The sequence below is a fragment of the Budorcas taxicolor genome, chromosome 3, assembly GCF_023091745.1.
Source record: "Budorcas taxicolor isolate Tak-1 chromosome 3, Takin1.1, whole genome shotgun sequence".
NCBI classification, from domain to species: domain Eukaryota; kingdom Metazoa; phylum Chordata; class Mammalia; order Artiodactyla; family Bovidae; genus Budorcas; species Budorcas taxicolor.
Window position 1 is genome coordinate 120,240,185 of NC_068912.1, and position 23,571 is coordinate 120,263,755.

A 23,571-nucleotide genomic window follows, 5' to 3' on the forward strand; every position below is an offset into this window, starting at 1 on the left:
ACAGGTGCTCCCTCGCTAGAGAAGTGGCAGGGCCAGGGCCTGAGCAGACTGCCACTGCCTCCAGGAAGGCTTCGGGGCTTGAAGCGCGGTTCCTAAGGGCTCTAAGGGTCTAGCGATCTTTGGCAGGGGAGGGTGGGTCTGTGTGCTGGAACCACAGAGACTTTTCCCAGTGTTCGTGTGCTGCCCCACCTGAGCTACGGAACAGGGGATGGGGCTTGGTTCCATGTGAGGTCCTAGGCCACAGGCAAGCCAGGCTAGGTGCAGAAGAGGAGTCCCTGCTGGGACGGCCGGGCTTATTTCGGCTAACCTCCAAGTGGACAGCTGGCTCCTGGCCCGTGTCCCCGAGCCCTGCCCTGCAGGCTCCTGAGGGGGTGCTGGCTCCCCCTGTTTCAGGAACCCGGTCTTAACCTAAGGGGCCCAGCCGACCCCTCAGGCAGCTAAGTGACCTCCCTGACGTCCTTCGGCCAAAGAGACCTCCCATGGTGAGCAGCGGGAGGCGAGGGGCCACACAGAGAAGGAATGGCTGTGTGAGCGTGGCCGGGTCCCCAGAGCCCGCTTCCCTGCCCCCAGGAACAGACAGCTGCCGAGGGCTGCAGGTCCCCTTTCCGTCCATGCTGGGGCACCCCAGAGAATGGATCGGCTCCTACCTTTTTGGGAGAGAACACCCCCAGCGTGCCACCGTCCTCCCGCATGGCCACGCCCATCTCGGCCAGCAGCGCTTCCCTGGGGGACAGAGTGAGGAGTCAGCACCCACACAGGCTTTTATCTGGGCTGTGGGTTCAGGTGCCCCTTGGAGGGACTGCTCCTCTGAGTGGGGGTCAGGTCAGTGGGGCCACTGGTGACAGGCATGGGACCCCTGACTACAAGACCGCAGAGCTGGGCACAGTGTCCCAGCCCTCACCTCCCACCTCTTCATTGGGGGGCCAATCCCAGCCCCCCAGCTCCCACCTCTCCCTCAGATGGCCTGGTCCCAGCCCGCAGCACCCACCTCTCTATCAGGTGGCCTGGTCCCAGCCCCACCTTCCACCTCTCCATCAGGTGGCCTGGTCCCAGCCCCACCTCCCACCTCTCCATCAGATGGCCTGGTCCCAGCCCCCCAGCTCCCACCTCTCCATCACATGGCCTGGCCCCCAGCCCCTCACCTCCCACCTCTGCATCAGATGGCCTGGTCCCAGCCTCCCAGCTCCCACCTCTCCATCTGGATGGCCTGGTCCCAGCCCCCCACCTCCCACCTCTCCATCAGGTGGCCTGGTCCCAGCCCCAGCTCCCACCTCTCCATCAGATGGCCTGGTCCCAGCCCGCAGCACCCACCTCTCCATCAGGTGGCCTGGTCCCAGCCCCCCAGCTCCCACCTCTCCATCAGGTGGCCTGGTCCCAGCCCCCCAGCTCCCACCTCTGCATCAGATGGCCTGACCCCCAGGCCCCCAGCTCCCACCTCTCCATCAGGTGGCCTGGTCCAGCCCCCCAGCTCCCACCTCTCCATCAGGTGGCCTGGTCCCAGCCCCCCAGCTCCCACCTCTGCATCAGATGGCCTGGCCCCCAGCCCCCAGCTCCCACCTCTCCATCAGGTGGCCTGGTCCCAGCCCCCCAGCTCCCACCTCTGCATCAGATGGCCTGGCCCCCAGCCCCCAGCTCCCACCTCTCCATCAGGTGGCCTGGCCCCCAGCCCCCCAGCTCCCACCTCTCCATCAGGTGGCCTGGTCCCAGCCCCACCACCCACCTCTCCATCCGGATGGCTTCTGTCCGCCGCAGCTTCTCCTCCCAGGTCTCATTGAGCTCAGCGATTATCTTTTCTGTCTCCTGGGAAGGGAGACAGAAAAGAGTGAGGTCAGGGTGGGGGCAGGCAGTGCACAGAGGCTTCGGTGCCAGGCAAAGGGGAGATGAGTAGCCAGGGCCCGGCACCCCAATTCTGGTCCGTCTAGGCAGCACGAAGTCTGAAAGATCAAGGTGAAGGGCTGAGGGTCAGCGCGTGCAAAGGAGGCGTGTCTGTCCTGTGGACAGAGAACAGCAGGGAGGCCAACTACACCTGGAAGAGAAACAAGCGCACGTTGAGACGCCGAGTCGCTGGTTCCGGGGCTCAGGTGTCCCCTGACCGCAGAGAGATGGATGACGCATCCCATTTCCGCGCCGTCTCCCCTCTCCCTTCCCGTCCCCCAGCCACGGTGGGACCCCCACGTCCTTGGTGGAATCCCACACCGCAGGTGGAACCCAACACTCTGCTGGCCACCCAGCACAAGGGGGCCTACGCCCCAGGGTGACCGCACGCCCCCTCGTCAGCCCGGGTCTGGCCCCTGCGCCTTTGTCCCCTGAGTCCCTTCAGTCCCCATGGTCTGGGCTCACAGTCCACTGCTCACAGCTGGCACCAAGTACCCATCTGCTGAAGGAAGACAGTAACCAGAACCCTACAAGCAGCTCACCTATGGCCAGCCGGGGGGTGGGTGGCCATGCCAGGGCGGGTGCGAGCATGGAGACCCAGGAGGGAGCGCAGAGGCCCTGGGACGTCCGCCCGCCCTGGTCAGCAGATGGGCCCCGCGATCCTGGACAGGGAGCACTGGGTCCCTGGGCGGGCACCAGCGGGTCTGAGGCCAGGATGCAGCCGCGCCCCCTGGCACTGCTCACGCTGGCTCTGACCCTCTGCCTGCGACTGTCCGAGAGGAGGGGTCTTGGGCCCCGTGCCCACTGCCCGAGCCCGGCCCTGCCTCACCTTCAGCCTTTCGATGGCCTCCTCACTGCCCGGGGCAAACAAGATGCGCTCGTGCAGGCTGGACACGGAGGCGGCGCGGCTGGACAGGGCCGAGAGTGAGGACGAGGGGCTCATGCCCACCAGGGCGTTGGTCACTGTGGAGAGATTGTCAGGGGCTGGGTTCAGCTCCACCCCGCCACGGTTACGGTTATTGTTCTCAAGGTCGGACACGTCTATGGGAGGAAGGGGGGCAACAGACGGGAGGAGAGAAAAGAAAGACCAAGTTGGGAAAAAGCAGGAGAAGGGTGGGAGGAAGGCAGCACCAGGGGCTGGGCGCCCAGGCGAGCGCATGCGAGGCCACCCCCCCCGCCCCCCGCCCCCCAGTGCCTCTGCTCCCCTACCCACTCACCTAGGCCCCTGCCCTCCCGCCCACCGCCCGCTGCTGTCCCCACCCGGCGGCGCCCTAAACCCAGGCCCTGATGCTTATCCGCACCTGCTCCACCACCCCACGCGCCCACTGCGACCCCAAGCTGCGGGGGCCGGGCTGCGCTGTCAACCCCACTGAGCGCCCTGGCCGAAAGTGAGCTGTGGGACCTCCAAGGGGGGTCCCGCTCCTCCACTTCACACACTGCTCTGAGACCCCCGCGGCTGGGAGGCGGGGGCTATGACACCCCCTGGGGCGGGAGGTGCCCGGGCCCCTCCCGGCAGAAGCAGACACACAGCAGAGCAGCGGCGAACGCAGGGCAGCACGGGGTGCCGGGGAAGCCAAGGGCAGCCTGCGGCTCTTGGGTGGGGAGGGGGCACCCAGCTGCTCTCCTGCCCAGGGCCAGTGGGAGATGCAGGCCGGAGGGGCCTGGCAGCAGACTCCTGGCATTTCCAAGGGAGGGAGCTTGGGCTGGGTGAGGTCAAGGGAGGCCGGGACAGAGCCAGCCACCGAGCTGTCCTGGCCTCTGTGCTGATGTTCAGCGCTTCCCAGGCCTCTAGAAACATGGGGGTCAGAGCCTGACCCCAGCCATGCTCAGCCTCAAGAGGCCTTGGCTGCCCCGGGCCTCCCCGTTGCCTTGGTCGCCCAGCAGACATGGGGGTGAGCCAGGAGCACAGCCCGCAGGGCGCGTGAGCAAGAGGACACTGGTCCTCCAGCCCCAAGGAGGGGAAGGCTGCAGAGAGGGTGCGGCCGCCCCATGCTGCCCTATGCCTGCGGGCCGGCAGAAGCGGGGTGCACAGAGAGCAGGGGATACACACATCTGGGTCCTCCGGGCACAGTGCTGGCTGCGGGGCAGGCGTGGGAGAGACAGAAACAGAAGACCAGGTTTGCCTCCAGAGGGCGCGTCCCAGGCCGGGCCTCAGGCAGGGCGGTGGTCCTCGGTGGGAGCGGGGCGGCCCGGAGCCTCCTGCTCACGCAGCTTCCAGGAAAGCCATTGCTGGCTTGCTCGGTCCAGCCGCAAACCCAAACACACAGCCCGCCAGGTCCCTCCAGGACACTGGCCCCCCCACCCAGAGGCTACTTAGCCCTAGAACCCGCAGCAGAGCCTGGGCCTTGGGCCAGAAGGGCTGCCGTCGGTGGGTGGTGGTCCCAGGAAGGAGCCGGGGCCGCAGCCCCACTGCCCCACTGCCCTGCAGGGACAGGCGGGCACAGACACTCACTGTCGGTGATGTCGCCCAGACCCTGGGCGTAGAGCAGGTCCCGCAGCCGCGTCACCTCGTCCTTCAGCTCTCGGATCAGCTTGTTGTTGGGGTCCTCGTTAATGACGGCGTTGCAGCGGATCTGCTTGGCCCGGTCAGCGTACCTGGGAGGCAAGGGGCACTGGGGGCTGTGCGCCTGGCAGTCGAGGGCACCTGGAGCCCCGCCTGCACCCACCTGCAGGGGCACCAACCTACAGGGTCTCAGCACTTCGGGAAACCAAGGCCCCAGGATGCACAGAGCAGTCTAACCTGCACCCCAGCCCTATGTATTCCCGGCCAGGAGGCAAGAATGCCCAGCCAGGCCACTGAGCAGCACCCTGGCCAGCGGGACCTGCAGGCACGCCTCTCCCCGGGGGCTCATTAAAGACCCCTGGTGGCTCCATGGCCCGCAGGTTGGGGAGAACCACTCATCCAGAGCACTGCTCCCCTGGCTTCGTTTCGGGGGCCCGGGGCCACTCGAGCCCACAAGTGATGGGTCACACAAAGAGGCCCATGAGGTCCTGGGGGCCCTGACGGCCACTGGAAGCCTCGAGGGGCCCAGCGGAGCCGGCCCCCTGTGGAGGCGCCTGGAGGGTCCGCTCCTGCCCACCCCCAGCCCTCTCGGGACACACCTCAGGGTGCTCAGCGTCTCGTCATAGTTGATGTCCGCAGGGCTCAGCGCCGCTACCATCGCGGTCCTGGAGTTCCCGCCTATGGGAAGAGACCCGGTGGTCCCCGCCAAGAGCCAGCCCCACCCACCCGTCCCATCTCCCACCCTCCTGGTGCCCCCCACAACGGGCCACTGGGAGAGAGCAGACAGCAGGGGCCGGCCTCCCTCCCAAGCCAGGCACCTGGCTTGCTTGTCTTCTACATAAAAAAATGTTTTTCTCACATTTAGGGTCATGTTACAACAAGCAGCCACCCCGTCCGTATGATAAAGAGGCACGTTGCGAGGGTTTCACGGCATTTACTAGCGGATAAGGACTGTTTCTGTCCAACAGAGATTTCACTTTGGTCCCTGTCATCCGGGATGTGTTTCCCATCAGACTCCCGGCCTGGGCCTCCCAGATGCGCCGTGAGGACACGCAGGGTGTGAGGAAATCGCCCTGACTGCGTTCGCCTCTGGGCAGTGGGTCCTGTCGGGCCAGGGCTGGGCGGCCCCAGGACTGGTCCTCGTCCTGCCCTTGCTGGGGCTCTGGACACACCGACCCCAGGGACCTGTGTCCTGGGGCCACGTTCTCAGGGCGCGGCCCCCCAGGGACTGCAGGCTGACAGTGTGAAGGACTAGGGGTGCAGTGCCCACCCTGGGGCAGGGCCTGGGTGCGACCCCGGGGGAGGGGCCGGGGGACAGGACACACACTCCTGCAACTCTCACCCCCGTGTCCCCCCTGCCCTCTGCCCCACCAGGAGGCCTGGCGCTGCGCCCGATGAGGCCCACACCAGAGACCAGCCAGGCTGCTTCTGGGGGTCAGGGTCACGGCTCTTGGTAGCCATGCAGCCAAGGAAGGCCCCAGAGCCCCAGCCATCCGCAACCACCTGGGACTCAGCTTACCCTTCTGGACATCAGTCCCCCCAGCCCCCACACCCTGCTGTAAGGATAGGCAGAGAGGACCCCAAGGCCATTTTGGGCGGAACACATGGGTGTTGGGGTGTCTCAGACTCCATCTCCCTCTCACTGGCTCAGAGCTCAGCTGGAGGGAAGGGCGGGGAAGCAAGGCAGCTCTGGACAGCCAGCAGGGCTCCCAGAGGTCACAGATGGCGGGAGGCAAGTCTCTGTGACGGTCAGGGCGCCACTGCCCTGAGCCAGGGGCACTGACAAGGGAGCTGCAGGTCTGCGGCCCCGAGGGCCACCTCCCCCCAGCCTGGTGGCGTAAACCCACCGCTGACCACTCCTCCTGGTACCCCGGGAGGAGTCCCCAGTCTCGCCGCTCAGCCAGGGAAGGATGGGCGCCCTCCGAGACAGAGTGGGGGCGAAGGTGGCACCCCGCGGGTGTCAGATCCCAGGCTGGGTGAGTCCTCACCTAGGTTTTCCCGGAGGAGCCAGGTCAGCACCGAGTCTCTGTAGGGAATGAAGTCTGTCTTCTTCTTTTTCTTGTTCTGTTGGGGACAGGCGTCCAAGGTCAGCCCCGAGCCCACCTGAGGTGGGGTCAGGCCAGCACGCGCGGGATGCGCGGGCTGCCTGCCCAGGGCACACAGCTGGGCCTGCCCTCATGGCCTCTCCCCCCAGACCCTGGGTGCCCTCGCTGGGACTGGAACCGAGGACCTGCCAGCACGTTCCTCAGCCTCCCCCTTGTCTGCCCCAGGCCCCTCGGGAGCCACACAGACACGGCTGCTGCTCTTTAGGCCTGGGGAGAGCCTGCAGGCCCGAGGGTCCCGGAAGGCCTGGCTGTGGGGCGGGGGCTACTGAGCAGGTTTGAGAGCGTCGGCCCAGAGAGGCCTTCCTTTGCAAGCTTGGTGGTGACAGCGTCGATGTCCACCTTGTGTTTGTTACTTACTCCTCAAGGGGGAACCTCCGCCGCCTTTGTCAGACTCGTTCCCACAGTTCATGCCCCCTGGTCACGCTGTCACCCCATGAGGGTGCCTAGCTGGCGGCTCCCTCACAGGCTCTTCCCTCTGCTGCGTCTGCGTGGCCCGAGCACCTCAGCCCCGGAACCTTCGCCCCCCTGACCCTCACTGTCCTGCCTGCCACCCGGCCACCCCCGCCAGCTGCTCCCTACATGGCAGCCCAGGGGCGCGTCCAGATCCGCCAGTCTTCACCAGCCCACAGCCAGCCTGTGGCTAACTCCCACCACGTCCCAGCCAGCTGCTTCCTGACGCCACTGGGGAGCAGGTCAGGCCGGGCCCTCGGGCCTCATTACCTGTGGGTACCCCCGCTCCTGCGTCCAGGGCTGACCCTCAACTGGCTCCTCAAAACCATGTTGCTCAGCTCCTGGAAGTCACCACAGCACCTGACAGTCCCGTCCTCGGTCCTCCACGTGGCTCCTCACACGGCTCCCCCCGCTCTGCTCCTGAGCTACTCACCGGCTCATCACGCAGTTCTCCAGTTTCTTACCTAAGCTCCACACCTCTTCACAGACTCTCTCGTGTTTCCCCAAACAGCTTGTCACCACTTGTCATGGGGTCCCTCACTGCTCCTCACAGCCCGCACAGGTCACTCACACACGTCCACCCATCTACTCACACACGTCCACCCATCTCCTCACGCATCCCCACACAACTCCTCAAACGGTTCCTCTCAACTCACCACAAGCTGCGCGCACACGTCCCTCACTCCTCACAGCATCTCGCACACTCCTCTCACGTCTCCTCAGCTCCCCAGAGTCCACACGATCCCTCACGATTTTGCACACAGTTCCCACACGCTCCTCACACCTTCGTACACCGCCGCCCTCGCCGGCCCTCGCGCTGCTCCCAACACCGAGCCACAGGGCTGCCAGCGGCCTGAGCCGCTCCCCGCTCTCCCAGCGCCTCGCGCCTCCTCACGTGTCTCCGCACAGAGCGGGTCCCATCTAGTCCCTCGCACGGGCGCTCCATGGTTCTCAGAGCCCCTCCCCAACAGTTCCCGCTGAGCCGCAGCTTCACACGCTTCCTCACACAGCTCCACACACCGTGCCGGACTTCAGCTCTGCACACAGTTCCCACAGCTTCCACACACACTTGCTCGGACTCCCCGAGTCCCTCCGTCTCCTCACAGGGTCACGTGTTTACGTCCCTCGACACGGTCCACACTCACCCACAGTGCTTCAGCAGTTGCACTTGAGTTGCCTCACACTTCTCCACGGGCCCTGACAGCTGCCCAGAGCCTCTCTTGGTTCCTCACAGCTATTCACACTGTCCCATTTCCCGCTCTCTCTCACCCCTTCAGAGCCCCACTCAGCCCACTTCTGGGTCGCCTGCCACGGCACGCGCCTCCTCTCACAGCTCCTCACACACATCCGCAAGGCACCTACGCAGCTGGGCTTGTTCCTCCCAGATGCTCATGTGGCCCCTCTCCTTCCTTCTCTCAAGTCCTAAGCCCATGCCCTCCCCTGACACTAACCAGCTCTTCCCGGCTCACGCCTCAGGCCTCAGGGCTGCACAGCGGCACGGTGGCACTGCCTGCCCGCTCGGCTCCTCCACGACCCGCAGGCCCCGGCCCTGGGGCTGCCTCTCCCGTGACGCCCCCCAGGCCACGCCGACAAGAGGCCCCCACTCGGGTCACGCTCACAGCCCAGCCCTGTCCTCTACGAGGCCCAGCCCTGTGCTCGTTCACAGTGACCTCCGAGTCTCCTGCTGCCTCTCACCCACCGGGCAGGGCTGCCGTGGCCTGGGCTCCCACGGCCTCCCCCTTCCCCACCAAAGGCTGAGACCTTCCCCCAGAAGAGGGGAAGTGCTGCTTACCTTGTTGGGCCCCGAATCCTGCAAAAGCAAAGACAGAGCCTGAGGACAGAGCTCTGGGCCTGGGGCGGAGGCCCCAGCTCTGCCCACACCCCCCGGCACCCCACTGCTGCCCGTCATGACCGCCGGCTCTCGCTCTGCCCTCAGCCCTCAGAGCAGGATGGAGCAGAATCTGAGTCCACACCCCCACACATCCTCCACCAGGCCGAGCCCTCACTCGAGGGTCTCAGCTCCTCCTGCTGCGCAGCCTGGGGGGCACCCAGGGTCACAGCACCCAGAGCCCAGGGCCACCCTCAGGGCCCGTGAGGGAGATGGCACGTCCCGGTCTCACAGGCTCCAGGGAACGACAGGGTCCCGGCTCCACGTCCAGCCGGGGACTCCGTCCCCACACTCTGCGGCTTTTCCGTGGGTCTAGTCCCACAGCACGGACAGGGCCGGGACAAGGGGCCGCTCCCAGCGTCCCCCACCCCCACCCCATCCCCCGGGCGGCAGCACCCGGGGCCCGCTTACCATCTCGGCCAGCGCAGAGATGACCTTGCCCAGGGTGGTCAGGGACTTGTTGATGTTGGCTCCCTCCTGCATGGGAATGATGTGGCCGGGTGTCGGGTGGGCCCTCGCTCCCGTGGGACCCTGACCTGAGCTGAGCTGCCCTGATGGAGGCCCAGCGCCCAGCCCCCCGGCCTGGGGGACCTGTGAACCCTCCCGCCCTCCCCATCCCACGATGGCAGGACCAAAGGGGGTGCAGGAAATCAACTCCCCTTCCCTCCACCCTTTGTGGCTGCCCCAACTGGGTGTCGGTCCATTTTCCTCTGAGCTGCTGTCTCCCCCTCCCCTCAGACCACCCAGGTGTCAGGCCCCACTGGGCAGTCGGTGGTGGTAGGTGCGGACCCTCGTGGGGGCGGCCCTACCTTCAGGCGTGTGCCCTTGGCCCCCGTGGAGTCAGCCCGCTCACTCCCAGCCAGGTCCACCAGGCTGATTTTGCTCACCTGTGAGGACACGGGCGTCACACGCAGGAGCTGCGATGCCCAATGGGGCCCGTCCCCCCGGGTGCGGCCTGCAGGGCCCGCCCTCCCGGGCCAGTGTCGTCCACCGTCAGCTCCTCCTGCTCTGCCATGCGAGCCCACCGCCTGGGGAGGCTGCGCCCCGCCCCCCGCCCCCGGCGCCCACCGCCCCCTGCGTGCTGGCTGCTCTTCACCCACACGCCACCGTCACTGCCACCCACTCCACAGGCCAGGCTCACTGGACGGTGGGATTTGAACCCAGCTCCGGCAGCCCCTCCACCACGGGTCAGCTGCCCTGTGGGGGCGCAGCTGCTCCAGCAATGGGTAGGGACCCCGGCACTCGCCCAGCCTGGGCAGGCCGCCACATGCTCCTGGGGGAGGCCCACGCCCTTTGGAGCCACGGAGGCTGCAGGCAGGACCCCCCCAGTGCCCAGAGCCTGAGGGGCGGGAGCGGCAGGCAGCCCGTAGCCAGCCTGGTGCAGGCCCAGTTCTGCACTCCCGCCCTTCCAGGCCCCCGCAGGACGGCGCCAGGCCGAGGCGACCCCAGCATCCTCAGGGACCAAGGGGCCCCTCTGCCGACTGTCCCGGGAACAGGGTCTGGATGGCAGGGTGGGCGTGGGGGCCGTCAGAGAAAACAGGGCGCTCAGGGTCAGGGCCGCGATGGGCGCCCGCCCAGCCGCCCCTTCCGGCACCCGCAGTCCGCATGTCTGGCAGAGGCCCCAGGAGATGAGGCCCCTGTCCTGGCCCACTCACAAGGCCAGGGCGCGTGGGAGAGGCCTCTGGGGGTGGGGGCGCGGCGGGCAGCTCAGCACAAGCTTTCCTTTGTGCTCACAGATGCCAGCGCCCACCACCAGGGGGTGCCCCAGCCTGCACCACGGCCCACGGTCAGCCTGTGACGGGCATCCACTCAACCCAAGGCCCCCAACTCCACCCTGGGAGGGCCCTGAGGTGTCCCTGGGCAGCAGGGCTGCCCTGCGCTGCAGCCCAGGGGACACCCTTCCCAGGCCCCGTGAGCTCCACCATAACTGCCTGGCGGGAGGCTAATCTAAGGTCACAGCCCCTCAGTTGAGTCCCCCCACTCCCAGGTGGCACCCAAGGCTGAGATGAGGGGGGCTCTCAGGCCTGGCCACCTCTCTTCAAGGCCCAAGCTGGGCCGTGGACGGTCAGCGCCCCATGAAGGCGCCGCCTGCTCCTTGCAGGCTGATACCCACCATGGCCTCCTCACCCACCTGACCGGCCGCCCCGCCCCGCCCCACCCCGCCCCACCCTCACAGCCGGCTCACTTTCTCTGTGGTTATGTTGGTCTCCGCATCATGGCGCTTCTGCGTGAAGATGATGTTGAACACGGCATGGGAGCGGCTGCTGGTCTCGTTCATGTTCGTGGCTGCCACCGTCCTGGGGAACAAAAGCCACATACGGTCACTTGGCGCCCCACGGTCGGACGTGAGGGCTGCTGGTGGTGCCAGCCTGCTTGCCGAGGACATGAGACGTCTGCCGGGGCCGTCTTGTCAGAGCTCGGGCAGAGCCCTCGCCATCTGCCCACCTCGGCCACGGTAGCTCCTGCAGCCCCCAGCTCGAGCCTGGCACTCAGGGTGCCATGACTGGGGGGTGGTCTCTCGGCTTCCAGGGGTTCAGCAGAGCCCAGCTATTGCTCACTCAACGCCTGGGGCAGTGGTCTGTGGGCAGTGGTGCAGAAAGGCCCCCAGGAAGGGAAAGAAGGGTCCACTGTCATACCCCACCCCAGTTGCTCCAGGAGAAGGCCTGAGGCTGCCTGACCAGAGGCTAGTGTTGGACCCAATGCCACCGACATGCAGAGCCCCTGGGGAAGCACAGAGGCTGGGCTCACTGCCGGACAGCTCCCCGCACAGAGAGGTCCCTGCCAGGCCACGGCCGAGTGCTGGGTGTCGCCTGCAGACCCAGTCTTCCTCACCCTCCCGGGAGCCCCTGGGTGGCAGATGGGCGGCTGTTGCCATGCAACCCGGGCAGACCCTCCTGGGCTGGGAGGTCCAGGGCATGGCAGCCACGGAGACCAATAGCTTGTGGCTGGCAGTGCCTTGAGGCTGGCCCTCTCCACACACCCCGAGAAGGCAGAGCTGGGCCTCACAGCCTGGCCCCACCCAGGGCAGCCATCACCAGACCCTCTAGGAGGAGCAAACCCCACGTAGGTGAAGGCGTCCCCAGCACTGGGCGAGCTGGAGGTCCCTCGCAGGCTGGCATGTGCCCTAAATGGCCTTAGGCCCAACAGGGGCCCCGGACAACCCCCATGGGGACACCAACAGGCATCCCAAGGCCCAGTCTCCCTCGGAGAGACTTGAGGCTGCGCTTGTGGTGGGGTGGGGAGGGAGGGTGGGTGCGTCACCCGCACACACCGGGCCTTGTTCCCTGAGTCCATGAGGTCTTGGATGTCATTGTAGGAGGTGACCGCCAGCTTGGACAGGTCCTCCACGTAGGGACCCAGCAGCGGGTGCTCCCGCACACGCAGGTTGCCCTTGTTCTTGGGGTTCAGGAGGTCACGGACACGCTCGCAGTAAATCTCCATGTAGCTGACCTGCAGGACAGAGTTGACATCAGGGACCCCTGAGGTGGGGGAGGCAGGGTACAGCATGTACCCAAGTCACCTGCTGGGACAGGGCCCCTCCTGCAATGTGTAAGCAGAGGTATCAGGCCACCCCCACCTGCCTGGCCCTGCCCACCCACAGCCACACTGCCGGCTGGCCCAAGGAGGCCACACTGGCGCCACTTTGGCCACAGCCCAGCCCAAGCCATGCAGCTCCGACTAGCTGCTCATGAGCGCCGTGGAGATAATGCTGCCCCTTCCAGTGTCCAGCACAGGGCGGGCAGACTTGCGGCATGCGTGCAAGGATGGCAAGATGGGGCGCAGGCCAGTGGGAGGACTGGCCTTAGGTCAGAAAAGCCACGCTCCAAGCAACAGGCAGTGGGGAGCCCTACCTCCACAGAGTAGGACATGTTATCGTTGGTGGTGTCATTGATGCGGGAGAAGAGGTCCTCACAGAGCTGCCGGGATAGAGGATGCAGTCAGACATGAGGCTGGGCTGTCCCCAGAGCCCTGCTTCTTGAGGTGCTGGGCTCCTGCACCCCAGCAAGGATTCTGCTCCCCAAGTGCCTCCCACACACTCACGGTCCACATTAAAGGCACTGAGAAGGCCTGCAGCCAAGGAGTCACTGTCTTCTGATAACTCAGGGGACCCCCGGCTGACACCTCATCCTCTCCCGCTCCTCCCGCCATCCTCGCCTGCATGGGGTCGAGGATCTACCATGCTGCAGACCACCTGAAATTCTCCCCTCCCTGACGAGTCCAGTACTGACCAGGTCAGATTTGGAGACCTGCCTAGCGGGCACCTCCTGTCCTGAGCACCTCTCCCTGCGTGGACCACCAGCCCTCACAGCTCTCCCCAGGAAAAGCTGCCCCCACCAGCAGTTGTCCCAGCCTTCCCGTCATGGGTATGACCGCGGTGGGCGCTGGCCAGGGCTGGGCAGCTCCTGCAGCTCCACATCCACGGACCTCGGTCTTCCACCTTCGCATGCTGCCTCCTGCCCAGGCCCTACCCTTCTCCTGGTTTACCTTCCTTCCTGGTCCCTGCTCTCCGGGGGAGCCTGTTCCGCCCTCCCCAGGCCTCACCCAGGCCCCGCCCTCCCCGGGCCTCGCCCCGCCCGAGGCCCCGCCCACACACCTTCTGACCACTCCCCATCTGCACAGCTTTCTTTAGGCCCCGCCCCACCCAGGCCCCTCCCCAGCCAGCTTCGGACCACACCCCATCTGCGCAGCCCTCCGCAGGCCCCGCCCCAGGCCCCGCCCCGCCGCCGCGTGCCTGCGGGATGATGCCCTGCTGGTCCTTCTCCTGCTTGCCCATCATGGTGTAGGACTTGCCAGCCCCAGTCTGTCCGTAGGCGAAGATGCAGACGTTGTAGCCTTCGAAGGCGTGCTGTAGCATCTCCTCGCCGATGTCGCGGTACACCTGCTTCTGGGAGGCGTAGTTGATGTCTTCTGGCTGCAGGGGGAGAGGGGAGCCGCTGCAGGAGGCTGGGGTGCCGAGCTCTCCACCCGCCAGGGTCACTGAGCGCCCGCATCGCCCCAGAGGCCTCCGGGGCCAAGGCCAGTGCGGCGGGGAGGACACCTGGAGAGGGGAAATAATCTGGGGGCGGGGGGGGGGGGGGCGGCTTCCGGAGGCAGCGGTAGGAAGGGCCATCAGGCTCGGGCCGGACAGAGTGGAAGAGCATCTCAGCAGAGGGAACAGCGTGTGCAAAGGCTGGGAAGTGGGAGCGCATGACGCGGTGCCTGAAACCAGGCTTGTGTGGTGGCCGTGGAGTGACAAGATGGGGCTGGAGAGGCGGCAGGGTAGGAGCTCATGGGCTGCGCTATCGCCCTTGGACACTGTTCTGAAGACAGTGGTCTCTTTAGGCAGGACTGGGAGAGGAGGGGCTGGAAGGTGAAATGGGGAGCCCTGGGACCAGGCTCTCAGAGATGTGACCCAAGGCGGGCCCGGGCCCAGGGGCAGAGGGCCTGGACGCCTTCTAGGATGCAGGAGGCTGGGGGAGACAGGACTGGACAGGATGGAGGAGGTGGGGGCTGAAAGGCCCAGAGGCCTCCCAGGCTCCCAGGGGAAGTGGAGTGGAGGGCGTGGGCAGGCCAGTGTCAGAGGGGCGGGCTCAGCTTCGGACACTGAGCTTGGGATGTCTGGGGAAGAGGAGAGGCTGGTGGGCAAGTATACAGCTCAGACCCTGGGAAACTGCCCCTGGTGGGCTGACAGCCCCTGGTCCCTGTCACAGCAGGGGACAGTGCCCCTGGCACCTGCACTATGACCTTTCACACACAAGGCAACTGAGGAAAGCAGGCCCCTCCCCACGGGCCTCCACCTAGGCCCACACCACCCGCATCGGCCCGGCAGGGGACCGCGTGGGCCCCTCACCCCACTGCCTCAGAGAGGTCAAGGGACTGGCGGACGGCCACACAGCAAGCAGGGCGGAACTGGCTTCCACCCCACCGGAACCCCAGCCCTGGGCTTACCGATGTGTGTGACCAGTAGGAGTAGTCGAAGCTGAAGCTTTTGGGTGTCTCCTTGGGCTGTTTGGGGTTAACGATGGCTGCGGGGAGGGAGACAGACATAATGCTTAGCGCTGCCCTTCAGGGACACATTGACCCTGGATGTGCCTGAGAGGAACCCCAGGGCAGGGAGGCAGGGTCCTCAGAGGCCTCTAGCCTCAGAAAATCCAGCCCCCTACCCCGAAATGGGCAGGGACGAGGCAGATAATCCTCTGTCAACAAGGCAGTGCAGACCGGTCCCTCCGTGCAGGCACCAGGCCAGAGCGCAAGCCCACGGCCCATCCCCTCCTCCTGGGTCCACACTCTGCTCGCCTAGCCAGCCCTGGCCTCTCACGTCCGTTCTGCACACACGTGCCCTAGGAGGCCCAGAAGACCGTCAGTCACAGCCACGTCCTCGCTTCTTTTGGGGCCCGTCACACTCGTGTGCTTGTCCACGTCCAGGGCATGCTGGCTGTCCCTCTGCGGGGACACCACGCATTCCTGCTCCTGCAGGGCCTGCGTGTCCACTCCTGGGGGCCATGGGGCTGTCTTCAGCTCAGCTCCCCCCAATCCCCCTCCTCCACCAGCCACACCTGGGCCGGCAGGAGGCAGCTCTCCTGATGAACGAAATGTCGGTTCATCAAGGGACGAGCAACACCGCTGGCAGGCCTGCTGAGGCCTGTGTCCAGCCCAAGGCCAAAGCACCCCAGGGATCCCACGCCCTGGACAGGCCTTAGGTCCTGGAGGCCTGGGCTTGGCCGGCAGTGTGTCTGCTGTGGCCAGGCAGCAGGCACTAAGGCTCCTGGGACACTGTCTTAACCCCAATGCCTGTGTTGATAGGGGACCCCAGGAACCCCTGAGAGCCCACCTGGCTGGGAACAGACGCCTCCCTGGGGCTTCACCTCCACCAGGAACTCGGGCTGTCCCGGTGGGAGAGGGCCCCAGGGCCCCAGGCCACTGCCCGCCACGGCATCCCATCTGAGGAGCGCGGCACCCTCCTCCCCGTACTTGGAGATGCGGGCCATGCTGCCCACCCCTCGGACCAGCTTTCTTCAGCTGCTGGGGGCTAGGGCCCTCACCTTCCTGAGCTCCAGGACCCCACACCCTGCCCCGCCAGCCCGTGTCCTGGGTGACCTATAACTCTCACTGAGAGAGCAAACCACACCCCTGCGGCAGGCTGAGTTACGTCCCTCAGAATTCACACATCACTGAGTCTTGACCCCCCTCAGAATTCATACATGGAGTCCTGACTCCAGGACTCGGGATGTGACCTTATTTGGAGACAGGGTCCTGGCAGGTGGGACTGGTAAGGAGGAGGTCGCACTGGGGTTGGATGGGCCCTGATCCCACGGGGCTGGCGTCCTTTTTCTAAGGGGAACGTGACACAGACACACGCGTGGGGAAGGCCGTGTAAAGACGGAGGTGGAGACCGGGACAGCGCTTCTCCAGGCCAAGAGACACCAGCATCTCCAGAAACCGCTAGAGGCGAGAGCCATGAGGAAGGCTGAGTGCCAAAGAAGTGGTGCTTTTGGCCTGTGGTGTTGGACAAGACTCTTGAGAGTCCCTGGACTCCAAGGAGATCAAGCCAGTCCATCCTAAAGGAAATCAACACCGAATATTCCTTGGAAGGACTGATGCTGAAGCTCCAATACTTTGGCCACCCGATGCGAAGAGCTGACTCATTAGTAAAGACCCTGATGCTGGGAAAGATTGAAGTGGGAGGACAAGGGGACAACAGAGGGTGAGATGGTTGGATGGCATCACCGACTCAATGGACATGAGTTTGAGCAAACTCGGGGAGATGGTGAAGGACAGGGAAGCCTGGCGTGCTGCAGTCCACGGGGTCGCACAGAGCCAGACACGACTGGGCAGCTGACCAACAAGAAAAGGAGGTGAGCGAGGTGGGGAGTAGCTTCTCCTCCCCTCAGAGGGAGCACCTTGATGCCACAGCCCGTGACTCCCTGATCGGGACTCCACAGCCTCAGGGCCTGCTGTCTAAGCTGCCTTGTCGGCAGCACTGGGGCCCGCACCCCAACACTGGCCACCCCGGCCTTGACCGGCTCAGCAGGCAGGTCCCCTGCTGGGCACTCCGGAAGGTCTTGCTCACGGCCCAGGTGTCACCAGAAGCCCGGTCCTTGTGGCTGACCCGGCTCCAGGCCCCAGGCCCCGGTTTGAGGGGCTCTAGGTGATGGCTCAGTACCCTGGGGAGGCTGGCAGGAAGGAGCAGGTGGCTGACCATCACAGCCCTTTCTTTGGAGCCAAAAGGGGGTCACGTCATCCATGCTGCCTCCAGGAGCAAGGCTGAAAGGAGACCTAGCTGCCCGGGTTTCAGCTCCTGCTGGACGTGGGGATGTGGCCGCCGGAACCTCAGCACAGATAATGCCAGCGCCGTGGAAACGACAATCACAGTGCCCCCCGAGCGCACACAGGCCCTGGCGCCCACCAGCGCCCCAGCTCAGCCCACCCTGTCGCCCCACCCCGCCCAGCCCCCTCTCCTTCACCGACCGCAACCCCTGTCCCCCTGGTGCTGACACTGTCCGGGCACTGGGGTATCTGCCTGCACTGGGACCCCCGGCCCCCCTAGGGACAGGGCACAGACACGCTCAAGGAACCTCGAGTGGGCAGGGGATAGCCTGTTGCCAGGGTCAGTGAGTGGGGGTGGGCCTCAAGGAGAGCCTGCCAGGGAGACCAGCGGGCAGACCTGCTCTGGCTCTGGACCTGCTGACACCTGCCCCTCCCACTGGCACAGAGTCCGTGGTGAGACTGTGACCCCACCCTGTTCTGACCCCAGGGTCCTCTGGTGTCCCCATCACAGACGGTCCTGGGCTCCCGGGGGACTGCCCTCCCCAGGGTCCAGCCCAGGCCTGCTCTCCACTGACGCCTCTGAGCCCTCACCAGGGCGACCTCCCTGGGCCAGGGGGACACGGCAGCACCCACCCGCCAGCACCCATGTGGCCTTGTGTCTCCTCCTCCTGAGGCTCTGAGGAGGGGCCGGGACCTGGGCTTGTTGGGGACTCAGCACCTCGGCCCCTGCTGCGGGCACACGGGGGACAAAGACGGGCGCCATGGGGCGAGAACATCAGGGCAGAGGCTGAGCTAGGATGAGCCGCTTTCTCAGAGTCTGAAGGCCCCACGCACCAGGAGCAGCCTCCGCTCCTTCTAGGAGCATGTGCTCAACACTGAGGAGTTCCGTGAGTCTGTGGTTAAACCCCGGGGGGCTTGGAATCGACATGGGGACAGTATTTACACCACGGAAATGGGCAAACAGCGGGTGTGTGTGAGACTCTGTGTGTGTGTGTGTGTGTGTGTGTGTGTGCACGCATGCGCACCGGACCAAGTGAGGTCTAGTTTAGCGACAGGCCACTGCTCACCACCTGTGAGATTTAGAAAGTGGCCTCACTGAGATGGAGACGGAAACATCCATGTCAGGGGTCCGGGGACTTTCTCTCAGCATCGGGCTCATGTCAGGAGGCTCTCCAGGTAGCAGGAGGGGTCATCCTGCCCAGCAAGGCCCCCACGCCCCAGCAAGGCCCTCGCGAGGCTCTGCCAGCCATGGCCTTTGTCCCTGGCCCATCTAGTTCCATGTCTGTGTCCCCACAGGAACGTCACCCCCAGGGCAGTGAGGGCCTCGGTCCTGCTCCCCAGGCCTGATGGGGCTGCTGACCAGGGCCCTGCATCTGACACCATGTGTCCGAGCCACTCCTCCAATTTACAGGCCCACAGCCATGTCACCACCTCCTGGCTACACCCATGCTCCCTTCTGTGGGCTCCCAGGCCCAGCCTCACTCTATTTGGAGCCCAGAACATTCTAGAATAGTGATGGCAAGTGGGGCCAACTTCTCTGAGGACTTGGGTGTTGAGAATGCACGTGAGCTGATGGTCAACAAGGGCCTTTGTGCAACTAGCAGGGTCTGTGTGGGCAGGGGAGGCCGTCAGGGGGGTCCCGATGGACCTTCCAGAACAGCAGTCCATTCCCTGAAACACACAGCAGGCCCAGCTAGCCAGGGTCCAGCCTTGCAGGCAGGAAGGCCAGGCTGGGTGAGGGCCTGTGGGGCCTTGCAGGGCTGGAGGGCTTGGCCTTGAAGGCATCCACACCGCACAAGCACTGGCCTGGGTTGAATAGCGTCCTCCCCAAATTCATGTCCACCGGAACCTCGGAATGCGACCTAAGACCTTACAGAAATAGGGTCCCTGCTGTAACAACTTCTTCAGCCTCAAGGGAGCCACACTGGACAGACCGCCACCCACATGGGGCCAGGCTGGAGATATAAAGAGGTCCAGGTCCTGGACGGGCCCTCTGCCTGCATGGGGGCAGTAGCTGGACAAGACCTCAGCTTCCTGAGGAGGACGCCAGAAGTGTGTCCCGTATTAACAGGTCCCAGAGAGCTGGGCCCTGTTCCTGCTGCCCGCAGTGGGCACCCGCTCACCAACACCCCTTCCCAGCTTCTGTGCCCCCACAGTGCAACCAAGGACCACCTCCCAGGTGAGCTCTCGGCACCCGAACCCTCACCTCAGCTCTGCTTCCGGGCAGCTGGTAGAAACAACGCCACTCATGAGAGTCGCTATGAGCCCCCGATGCAGCTGGGTGCCATGCTCAGCAGGGCCCCTTGCAGGCTCCCACTGGGGCCTCTACAACATGCCCCAGGGCTCCCGCAAAGCCCTCCAGCCCAGAACCCCCTTTCACAGAGTCCAGTGGCGCCCCAGGACACCCCCAGGACAGAACACCTCCAGCCATGCCCGAATCCTCAGCCCTCACAGCCCAGGGAGGCAGCCAGCACCCACCCCGAGTGCGCCTCCCCTGGGGCAGACCCTCCCTCCAACACTGCGGACGACAGAAGTTGACCCCCACCCCCTCCCCACGCTCCTCCTACAACCTGAGGACCACTGGGTGCAGGTTCCCCACGGAGCTGCGGGCGACAGCTCCCGGTGCAAGCTGCCTGCTGAGCCCGCCAACTACACAGCCGGGAGAGGACGACGAATTCCCGCCTGACACCAGGCGTGGGGCTGGGCTCCTGATCAGCAGGAGGTGACCCAAACACTGGTTCCACTTCCGGGGCCCCAAATGCGCCTGCTGGTCCCCAGTGTGAGAAGCAAAGATGCCTGCTCTAGAGGTTGGGGCGGGGGGCCTCCAGGTGTCCAGCAACACCCTGCTTCTCAGTCTGGGTGGGGCTGAGTGCTTCCCAGAAGCACATACTCTGTCCCCATCCCCAGGAGCACACACCCCATCCCCTCCACATCCCAGGGAGTGTGGAGAAATGGGGAGATGAGAAATCAAGAACCTTGTGTCCTGGACTGAAAAGTACCCTCTGCAAATTCACATCTCCCCCGAACCTCAGAATGGGAGAAACAGGGTCTCTGAAGATGTATGTAGCTGTTGAAATGAGGGCACACTGGATCGGGGCTGCTCCTAAGTCCAGCGGTCAGTGTCCGAACGAGGCCAGCAAAGACCCAGACACACAGGGGAGAAGCCCCGTGAGGACGGAGCAGGGGGAGGGGAGTGCAGGCGTGGCCGGAGGCCAGGGGAGGCAGGCGGAGCCCTCCTCCGGCACTGGCCCTGTCAGCACCTCGGCTTTGAACTCTGGCCCCAGCAACTCCGAGAGAACACGCGTCTGCGCTCTCAGCCACCGGACTGGCGGCCTCTGCCCCTGCAGCCCCAGGACCCGTGCGCCCGGGCCGGCGCGCAGCACTCACTGGTGATGTTCCCCAGGACCCGTGCACCCTCAGCCGCCCGCCTGGACCTCCGCCCCGCGGCCCCAGCGCCCGGCCGGCGCGCAGCACTCACTGGTGATGTTCCCCAGGACCCGTGCACCCTCAGCCGCCCGCCTGGACCTCCGCCCCGCGGCCCCAGGGCCCGGCCGGCGCGCAGCACTCACTGGTGGTACTCCCCAGGGCCCGTGCGCCCTCAGCCCCCCCGCCTGGACCTCCGCCCCTGCAGCCCCAGGGCCCGTGTGCCCGGGCCCGCGCGCAGCACTCACTGGTGGTGCTCCCCAGGACCCGTGCGCCCTCAGCCGCCCACCTGGACCTCCACCCCGCGGCCCCAGGCCCGGGCCCGGCGCGCAGCACTCACTGGGTGGTGCTCCCCAGGACCCGTGTGCCCTCAGCCGCCCGCCTGGATCTCCGCCCCGCGGCCCCAGGCCCCAGGGCCCGGCCCGCGCAGCACTCACTGGTGATGCTCCCCAGGACCCGTGCGCCCTCAGCCCCCGCCTGGACCTCCGCCCCGCAGCCCCAGGGCCCGCGCAGCACTCACTGGTGGTGCTCCCCGACATCTGGATGATGCACTTGGACTCGCGGCTCATCTCCCGGGAGTTGAAGGGGCGGACGCGCACCGCCACCTTCACTGAGGCCCCGGCCATCTCTGCGGCCCCTGCGGGTCACTCCTGGCAGCGGTGGGAGTCCCGGCGAGCAGGGGAGACACCTGGGGGAAAAGGGAGATGTGAGTTAGAAACAGTGCCCAGAAAGGTGCAGCAGGTGTTTCTGGCAATGGAACCCTCTCTGGTCCAGCCCCGGTGACACCTACTCGGAGGACCAGTTCAAGAGAAGGAGGAACAGAGAGGGCGGCTGCGGGCGAGAAAGGCCTTGAGTTTTAGGAAAGACAGTCAACGGGATGAGAGGAGCCTGAGAAAGCGGCAGCCTAACAAGTACTCTTGCCTGGAAACTCCCAGGGACGGAGGAGCCTGGTGGGCTGCAGTCCATGGGGTCGAGAAGAGTAGGACACGACTGAGAGACTTCACTTTCACTTTTCACTCTCATGCATTGGAGAAGGAAATGGCAACCCACGTCAGTGTTCTTGCCTGGAGAATCCCAGGGACTGGGGAGCCTGGTGGGCTGCCGTCTATGGGGTCGCACAGAGTCAGACACGACTGAAGTGACTTAGCAGTAGCAGCAGCAGCAAGAAGCAGGTAATTCACTCCAGGACCCGGAAGGATTCCAGGTGCCCCTGGAGGTCACTGGGTGGGACTGCCCAAGGGGACTTAGTGAAATGCACATGGGGGAGCACCACGCGAAGAAAAGAGGGGCTCGGCGAGCTGAGGACCGGGCGAAAACCACCAAAAGGCAGGGCTTCGCTGGTGGCGCGGGGTGCTGGGACCGCAGCCGCCAGTGCAGGAGACCACAGGCAATGTCCTTGCCCACAGCCTCAGAGGGAGCCAGCCTGCTGACTGACCCCTTGGTCCGGGACATCCAGCCTCCAGGCTCAGAGACAATACGCTTCTGTTGTCTAAGCCCTCGGTCTGTGCTGCTTTGTGACAGCAGCTGTTAGCTCCAGCAGAGTGATGAAGACCCTGAGACCCCCACCCCTACCAGCGAACATCCAGGACATGCCCCCACCCCAACCCTACCGCCCCCACCAGGCAGGAGGCCAGAGGGTACCCTCAGGGAGGCTGAGGCTCTGCAGCCTGGGGCTCTGAGGACCAGCTGAAGGTGTATGTGAAGAGCCCAGTGAGATGGCCGGCAGGGGGACCCCAGCCTCCACTCCTGCTGCGGGGCTAGTGTGCTGGCCGCCAGGGGAGACTGAGCAGGATCACACCCTCTATCCAGACACACAGAGACTAAAACGAAGAGGGGAGCACAGTAGGAAGAGATGAGGCAGGGAAGTGCCAGTCGTGTCCGAGTCTCAGCAGACCGCAGCCCTCCAGGCAGGAATACTGGAGTGGGTTGCCATTCCCTCCTCCAGCGGATCATCACGACGCAGGGATGGAACCCAGGTCTCCTGCATTGCAGGCAGATTCTTTACCTTCTGAGCCACAAATTTTAAATGCTTTGTAATTCATATTCTCAGAAAGAAAAGTTATCCATGAGCAAGTGAAGGATATTATTTTTTAAAGGAACTTTTAATGAGTAAGAAAGAGGTCTTGGAAATTAAGAATATGAAAACCGACCTTTAAAAGTAAATAAAAATCTTGGAAATACAATTAAGTAATTTTCCATGCGAAAAGAGAAATAAAATTTGAGGATCAATGAAAAGAAACTGTTAAAGAAACAATTCAAGAAAACTTCCCAGCATTGCCAGTTAAGAGTTTCCAAATTCAGAGGTCTACCTACCCCACCTGCTACAAAAGGTCATAAACCACAGCAAATGGTGAACTTTCAAGAGTTCCGGGCTAAAGGGAAGATTCCACAGAGAAAGGCAGGCCACAGAGGAGGGAGAGTCAGAATGGCACCATCACCTCATGGACAGTGGAGGAAGAAATACTTTCAGATTGCTGAGGAACAGCAGCAATATTCAGCCTAGAACTCTGACCTCAGGCAAACCACAGCCGGGGGAGGGTGAAAGGGAGACCCAGGAAGACTCTGGAAGAGGCGGGAACCTGTGCTCCACACGTGAGGAAGATGTGGGTGGGGTCCCAGCCAGAGGACGGTGAAGGGGTCCCAGGAGGGCCCTGGGGCTGCCTGGAGGGGGACACCCCCAGTCAGAGGGCAGTGGAGGGGACCCACCCAGGGGCAAGACAGCGCTGCAAGGCCAGAAGGGTCTCCCACGCAGAGAAGCGTCCATCCGAGGGTTTGATTAGAGATCAGTGATGAACCCAGGCATCAGCTGTCAGTTATTTCTGATAACATCTTCTACAAGAAGGAAACTGTAGGCACTTCCCTGATGGTCCAGAGGGGAAGAATCCGCTTTCTGGTACAGGGGATGAGGGTTTGATCCCTGGTCAGAGAACTAAGATCTCACATGCCACATGGCAACTAAGCCCAAGCACAGCTAGAGACTCCGTGAGTCCCTCGAAAGATCCACGTAATAAACGAGATAAGCCCCGAGGAAGAACCGCATGATAAACGAGGTCCACATACAGCACCCAAGACCCTCAGCA

General features: G+C 64.6%; 1 protein-coding gene across 1 annotated transcript in view; it reads right to left on the minus strand.

Moving 5' to 3' along the window:
- Positions 1–21,117, minus strand: part of KIF1A (kinesin family member 1A) — a 64,423-nt gene extending 43,306 nt beyond the window's left edge. The window contains exons 1-16 of the mRNA XM_052637910.1: positions 21,012–21,117; positions 14,750–14,826; positions 13,554–13,733; positions 12,673–12,738; positions 12,093–12,271; positions 11,007–11,118; positions 9,631–9,708; positions 9,233–9,298; positions 8,726–8,743; positions 6,367–6,442; positions 4,978–5,056; positions 4,328–4,470; positions 3,926–3,952; positions 2,705–2,916; positions 1,721–1,800; positions 648–723 (exon numbers count right to left, since the gene is read on the minus strand). Of these exons, the coding sequence (XP_052493870.1) occupies positions 648–723; positions 1,721–1,800; positions 2,705–2,916; positions 3,926–3,952; positions 4,328–4,470; positions 4,978–5,056; positions 6,367–6,442; positions 8,726–8,743; positions 9,233–9,298; positions 9,631–9,708; positions 11,007–11,118; positions 12,093–12,271; positions 12,673–12,738; positions 13,554–13,733; positions 14,750–14,826; positions 21,012–21,117 (1,575 nt within the window). The remainder of the gene's footprint in view (positions 1–647; positions 724–1,720; positions 1,801–2,704; positions 2,917–3,925; positions 3,953–4,327; positions 4,471–4,977; positions 5,057–6,366; positions 6,443–8,725; positions 8,744–9,232; positions 9,299–9,630; positions 9,709–11,006; positions 11,119–12,092; positions 12,272–12,672; positions 12,739–13,553; positions 13,734–14,749; positions 14,827–21,011) is intronic.
- Positions 21,118–23,571: the final 2,454 nt, after the last annotated feature.